The sequence below is a fragment of the Aptenodytes forsteri genome, unplaced genomic scaffold (assembly GCF_000699145.1).
Source record: "Aptenodytes forsteri isolate BGI_AS27 unplaced genomic scaffold, ASM69914v1 Scaffold15, whole genome shotgun sequence".
NCBI lineage: Eukaryota > Metazoa > Chordata > Aves > Sphenisciformes > Spheniscidae > Aptenodytes > Aptenodytes forsteri.
This window is the reverse complement of record NW_008795129.1, coordinates 21,515,352-21,522,820: the sequence shown is the minus strand read 5'-3', so window position 1 is coordinate 21,522,820 and position 7,469 is coordinate 21,515,352. Positions and strand designations below refer to the sequence as shown.

Sequence of the window (7,469 nt, the reverse complement as noted above, 5' to 3'; positions counted from 1 at the left end):
ACAAGACAACAAACAATACCAGCCAAAAAAAACCAAAAAAGCTCACAGTAATCAAGTTATTTTACAGATGAAGTTTTATTAGACACCTGACATAAAACACTCTAGAAGTCAGCTCCTCAAGACAAAGAAAGGAACCTTTGTAAACGTCTGAGTTAATACAACTAATTAAATCAGACGTACAAGTTTTCATAAAGCCACCTAAACATCTGTCAGGATACAGCATTAGCTAGGAGTAACGGATCAAACCATCAGACCTAGACTGAGGACCACGTCAAAGCCAAATGGAGTCACAAGTGACTATGCTGTCCTAGGAGCAGACAAGAAACCACAGACGCTCCAAACTGTGCCAAATTTACCTCTGTTTCCTGCCCACCTGCTCCTCTAAATAAGATACTATTGATACACCTGTTCCCCCATTACATGCTACTTCTGCGCTGTCATACTGACAGAAAAGTCAGGACATTCTACCTATTCTCCTCTGCTTGCTTGAGCTGGGAACACAGCTACCATGTACTCCTGCCTGTGCCCAGGCAAAGCAGTCCAGCGGCAGTAGACATCTGAACACGGAAGTGTAAGAACCCCTCAGAATAAAGGCCCACACAGACAAGGATCACTTCTTTAGCCGCAGCCAGCAGTGGATACTGTCAAAAGCGTAAGAAAACAGGGAATGAAATAATCATCCTTCTACTGGCACGTTATGATAGCTTCCAGTGCCGAAGGGACTTCTTGAACCTGACTTTATACCCAGTTCATTAGGATGAATAGCACCAAAATAATGTGACATGATCCCTGTGTATTCCTTTCTACCCCTCCCACCTTCAAGCATACAACCTCCCATGAAGAAAAGCAGCTTAGTAATGGACCTTTTTTTTTTTTTTATATAACAAAATCGTAAAGGTAAAAGCAGTGGAACTGTCTTTGTGACTTGAACTTTGGTTTAACAGATCTAGTATTTGAAAGAATTAATGAAATCTTGTCAAAACTATGCAGGCCAAACATGCCCTGTCACATTTCATATTTCAATGGAATATAACAAAAGAAATATTTACTATATAGCCAAAGGTTGCATACAGAGGTCTGCATTAGGGAACAGATACCCCCTCAGAACCACACTGTTTTCTTTAATCTTGAACAGTGCTTCACTCTACTGATAGTCCTGCTACGGCTCTCAGCGAAGTCAGGTGGTTCTCAAGATAAGGAAGGGTGACGGGCTCACAACTTTATTTCCAGAAGGAAATTTCTGGCAGTGGTGACCTAAGACAGAAGTGCAGGCCCCTCCCCCAAAAATCAGGTTAATGATCTAACAAAAAAAGAGCAATTCCAAAAAATAGATAGGACAGCTTTTTACAAAAAAAGCACCGCATTTAAATGAACTTACAGGAAGAGTGGATACTTGGAAAGCTTTTTCTGCCTTCAGACACCAGATCTGGATCACCTGTGCAGTGCATTTCAGAGTTCATTACTCCATCTGGAAAGCAGCGGTAAAAGAAATCGGGACGCGGTCTACAAAAAACACCATGGATATTAAAAATATAAAAGCTGTAGTAACAAATAAACCTCAAAGTGATTATTACATTTACTGCTTATTACATACAGAGTTCATTCCCTCCTGATTTAACACAGCAACAGAAATGCTTCATTTTCCTTGAATAGTCAATTCAAGGTCACTTTTTTTTTTTTTTTTTTTTTTTTTTTTTTACAGGCAGGCTCTCTCAGGGAAGCTTCCAGTGCAGCACGGAAGTGGGAGTTGTCTCTGAAAACATGCAAGGCTACTCTTGCCTACAGCAATCAATCTTGCACAGCACTTCGAGTGACAGAGCAATGTAGCATAGCAACCCCAGAAAGTTGCACAAGTCGTGCCAACACATCTACCTGAGAACAGGACTACAACTTAGGCTACAAGACTGGCACCAAAACAACCACCAAATTCTAATGCCAGCCCTGATGCTGACTCTCTAACTGCATCGAACAAACCTCTGAGTTTCTTTTGACCCTGCTCTGAGCTGAATGATAGCACGTAGGCTTGACTGGTGTCATAGTGATCCTAAGCTAATAAACCATGTAGAGAAGCAAGGTGAATGACCACAGATTCAGAGACAAGCTGACAGAGCAACTAGTTGGCTTGGAGTGCAAGCAAAATGAGCTCATGTCTGCCTGAAGATGATGGTGCAGACATTCTTAATTATATTTCAAAAGCACTCTTAAAATAGAAGCGCCAAGTACCATTATTGTCAGGGCATCAGTACTGTAGCAGAGAGAGTTAATCAGAAACCAAGCACAAATACTGCTTCCTCAATGCTGCAAAACAGATGAACAACAAACACAGCACTGGACTCTATTAAATAGTGTATGAATTCAAGTTTTTCAGCTGAAATTATTCAAAATTTTGATTAAGAGCCAAAAGATATGTAAAAAAAAAAAATTTTCCAAAGAGTTTTGTTTGCTAGTATTTTTCTGAGCTCTTCATTCAAATTTTTGCTTCCCTAAAAAATGGCCTACCTAGGAGTCTGCTTATTGCTTAGCTCCAAGGTTTGTTCTGCCATGGGTCTTGATGTTACCTGGAAATACCATTCAGTAATACGCTTCACGCAAAATGCAGGCACTGGGTTATATAGAGACTCAGTGGATTCCTATTTAATCAGACTAGTGGCACTGGCATCTAAGTTCCCAAAGTTCCCACATGCTGTGACTCTTCCTTTCTGTGTTGCCAATTTAATGAACTGATTTCAGCTCACACCTTTCCTTTCAAACTCCTCGTTTGTCTGGATCTGCCAACCGGTCAAACAAATAACAAAACACAAGGGCATAGATTCCTACCACAGGTGGATGTCACATAATGAAGTTGTACAACACCTGCACCAGGGAAAGGACAGCTTCACAGGGGCCTGTTCTAATTCAACGGGCTTTGGGGCAGCAGCTCTCTTTTTATTAAGATGTATTGTATTTGTCAACTCTGTCTTCATTTCTCTTAACAGTTTAAACCAATCATTTATAACATGGCAAGACTTACCTTCCCACTATTAATTTAATAGTATTTGTGCAGACGCCATTCAGTGCTAGAGCCAAGGAAACAGCTACAAAACAGAATGAACAAACAGAACAATAATAACCTAAATACCAAGCTATAAACTGCAGCATTACAGCATTTGATTTATAAGACTGAAACCTTTACTGGACTGAAAACTGAATGTTCTTTGCAGCCCACTGTTTTTCTTACTACCCAGACTAAGGACAGACCCCAGAGCATGATAATAATCACATGACTGACTTTGTTCTGCTTTTACTCTTGAGAAATCTTATTTCCTTCTGCAAAGCCAGTTTTCGTATCATGCCATTTGCACAGGCATAAATCATCAGATGGAAACAATTATTAGAGAATCAAGTACTGTGTTTATCAGTTTTGTAATTTACTAGATGAAAATCTTACACTTTTTCAGTCAAGGAGAATTCCTGTACGTAAGATATATATACACATATGTGTGTGTGTGTGTTTATGTGTATGTATATGTATATATATGACCCAATTAAACAGTCCACTTTCAGGCTAACAAATTGCTTTTTGGCTAAAATTAGAATTGGATGATTTTTTTATTTCTCTTTCAAAAGGATGTGGATGTTTTGACTAAAAATCTTGACATTTTCCCCTCACATTTGCTCCCAGGATTAACCAATTTTCCTAATAAAACTGAAGTAATAAACAGGAACTGTCATACTAGGTATGACAGAATCATCTTCTTTATTTGTACTTGCATGCTGAGTCCCTAGACTTTCCGAAGAACCTCATCTAAAGCCTGTGGAGATCTCTTCCTTGATTTCACTGGCATACACTCCTTTTAGATTAAAATTGATTTAATGTTGCAGTCCACACCATAGCTCCCTGTTACAACACAAGAGTCATTGAATTTTATTTCCCATCAGAAAAAAAACCTATCAGGCAAATCTCTGATTTCCAGCAGAACAGTTACAGTAATATAACTTTTGATTATGACAGCTACACGAGCTATTTTCTCATTGGACTGCTGCCCCAGATGCTGTACTTCAGCAGCCCTCATCCTGTCTCCATAAAAATCTTTGCCTGAGGATATTATAGATCAGAAAAATGTGTGTGTTATAGCACCTATTTTTCTTTAAGTTAAAAAAAAAAAGAGGTCCTCCATCAAAGCAAAAACAAGTTTTTTCTGAGACCATAGCAATAGCTGCCAGCAAAAATAAAGGAACAAGTCAATCCTAGAGACACTGATATTGTTCAGAAAAGTCTTCCACTTTCAACACCTACGTTCACAGTAACCACTCAATCCCATGCTCTCTTTTCATCTCAGTTGTTTTCTCTTAAATTATTTATGGTGATTGCATGGTGAACTGAAATTTTCCACAAAGCCAAATGCATATGACCAGCAGTGTCACAGCACTACATTCTCCTTTTTAAAAAATGGGAGATGTAGAGGTATCTGCTTTCTAAGACATGCAGTAAAGTTTACTCTTTTCATTGACTTTTGTCTTGATTGTTCATTGCACACCTGACTGAACCATGCTTTCACTGTTGCATATTCCTTACAATGGCAATCCAAGTATCAAATGACAGTGTGAATATGTGAATATAAGCTGATAAACAAATTACATTTGCTCTTATTTTGTTCCCTGTAGGAAAATTCACATTGCCCACCGGAAGTCATATAATCTAGTCAGTAGAGAGAGGGTGGAAGGATTAAGGGCACCTACATTAGGAAGCTAACTACCCCTTACCCTAGATGCACTGAACCACCTTCTTTATATTAATGGCTATATGAGGGGCAAAGCAGTTTCACATCCTTTTAACCTTTGATCTCGTCTACGTATGACGTCTAATGAAATTCACCTTTTGGGGGACTTCCTGATCATTCATTATGAACGTTATGTGCCAGATCTCAGCAAATCAGCAAAGCGCCACCACAGTTAATGAATCTTCACATCAGCTTCGCATCGCCAGACACATTAACATACTGAATCATATTAAAATACAGTACACTTGAACATAATTAAGCCACAAGAAATTCCACACTTATGGCACATACTGAGCAGGGATACCCTGTAGAACAGAACATCGAGGCTGGGGTTTCCCCAAAGTCTGGGTAGCAAGGAGAACACTGGGGAAACTGGCAAGTTTTCTCCTGGACATTATAGAGGGAGTCATAACAGAAGGCAAGAACAGCAGAAAAAATGAGTGTCTCTTTAGAACAAAAAGGTGAGAATAAGTGATGAACAAACTAATCCAAAGCTCCTTTCCTTCTTAAACAACAGAAAGTGAAACGCAGCACTGTGACTGTATGCATTTTATGAATCAGAGTTATTTCTACTGAATGGACTTGTCAGTAAAATATCACTGTAAGACATTTCAGAACTTACTACAACTGACTGGCAGCAGCTAGGATCTCTTCACACTTATGTTAGAGCAACTGGAGAAAGAACAAGCTATGGGAACCCAGCCTTGTCTAAAAAAAATTTTCAAAGGCAGATAGTACCATTTACATCGTATCTAGCTAAGGCAAGGCTGAATATCAGTTTGACCTTACAATCCAAGGGCTGATAAATTAAAGTGTAAATTAGCCAGTAAAACAGAATTCCAGAATTAGGCATATTTCAAACATACTGCCAACAAACACATTTGCAGTTCTTAGTGCTCCAAAGTATCCTCTGCCAGTGAAAGTGCTTTAGTCAATTTTGGTCTCTGGCAATATCTATGTAAGAAGGATCTGGGCATATATCACTAAAAGATTTCAAAAGATAGGTGCAGACAGAATTAGCTGGAACAGTTTAAGACTTACCATCCCCATAGTCTACATGCCTCTCTGCTTGAAGTTGCTGCCTAGAACTGTAATTAGACCTCACCCATAACACAGCCATAGCAGTTCACAGTCCACGATTAAGTGCACATCCAACTCCACTGGCAGTTTAAGATGAAACATCAGCTTGCGAATAAAAAGGCTGAGCCATGCGCACAGATTTTGCAATGGGGAACAGTAAACTCCAGGAGAAGGTCAGAGAAAACAATGAGAGGAGTAATTTCCTACACTAAGCAGCTGAGTCTCACAGGACTTTCCAGTCAAACCCTTAATTTAGAATAGCTGCAAGTGTAAATAAGAGGTAAGTAATAGATTGGCTGTGACAGAAAAATATACATCTGAACAGTCTCTCAGATGGTCTTGACTTTGATGATCGAATTCTGGCCCTTGCTAGCTATACTGTGGAATTAAGGCACAGAATTTGTACATTTAGAAACATACATAAAAACAAAGGCTTGCAAATATAACTGCACTGAAAACTACTGTAATGGACTGTAACGAAGACAGGTTTTCTTCAAGGCTTAGACTACAATTGGAATCAATCTCTGAGAGCTATCACACATTTTCCATCCTGAAGTATGACATACATTACCTAAGAAAGCCTCTTTAATTTCAGTCTTGTCTGTTCGCCGGATTATTTTCACCACAAAAATGACTGCTAGTGGCGTAAGAAATGAAATTGCCTGTAAGAGATAACAAATATCATGTGTGAGAGCATCAATTCCTTTTCAGTCCAACTGATTAATAATTAGTTCCAGTTAGCTCCATTTAAACTGGAAGGCTGAATGATCTTTATCAAACTCCTGACCTTAGGCAAAGTGGGGTGATTTGTCTTTGCAACTACAGGGCAACGAATACATTAAAATTGTAATATAACTGTGGGTTATAATTGATTTGTAATTGCCTGGAGCGGCATTTAAAATGTCAGCTTCATAAATGAAAAAGCAACAGTATATAAAGTCCACAAAATTCATACACTGATCCAAACAGATCTTGTACATTTTTTCCACACTAAGCATTGCTCCAGAAGGCAGCCAATCCAGGCTCTGCTCTCAGTAAGACCCTATTCAACAAGACCCTGGAGTCAGCAGACTCCAGCACCAACTTCCTGACATTTTAAAATGCTCTATTTTACCTTTTTTTTTCTTTTTAACTGTCGTTCTTGAATGCATTGTGAAGATCGCGTCTTTATGATTCTTCTGTTTACAAGTGTTTGGAAGTGGAGCTAACTGCTTGATTTTGTGCAAAAACAGAAAAACAACACCTGAACATCTACAAGTACACTCATTGGTTAAGCAGAACCATATTCTTTTATTGTCAGTGCTATAGGACAGGATTCCTCTTACAAGGAACCTGAAATGGCATCTGCACATCAATGCACGCACTTGATTTCCATGAACAGCATCTCCATTATCATAGGGCAATTTACCTGGACAAGCTCGAGAAGTGGGCCCATGTGAACCTCATGAGGTTCAACAAGGCCAACTGCAAGGTCCTGCACCTGGGTCAGGGCAACCCCTGGTATCAAGACAGGCTGGGGGATGAAGGGATTGAGAGCAGCCCTGCCGAGAGGGACTTGGGGGTACTGGTGGATGAAAAGCTGGACATGAGCCAGCAAGGTGCGCTCGCAGCCCAGGCGGCCAATCATAT

At 39.5% G+C, this 7,469-nt stretch overlaps 1 protein-coding gene across 1 annotated transcript in view; it reads right to left on the bottom strand.

The window, feature by feature from the left end:
- PLPP4 (phospholipid phosphatase 4) overlaps window positions 1-7,469 on the bottom strand; it is a 59,927-nt gene that overhangs the window by 28,650 nt on the left and 23,808 nt on the right. The window contains exons 3-5 of the mRNA XM_009278104.1: window positions 6,412-6,502; window positions 3,011-3,074; window positions 1,379-1,503 (exon numbers count right to left, since the gene is read on the bottom strand). Coding sequence (XP_009276379.1) covers window positions 1,379-1,503; window positions 3,011-3,074; window positions 6,412-6,502 — 280 coding nt within the window. The remainder of the gene's footprint in view (window positions 1-1,378; window positions 1,504-3,010; window positions 3,075-6,411; window positions 6,503-7,469) is intronic.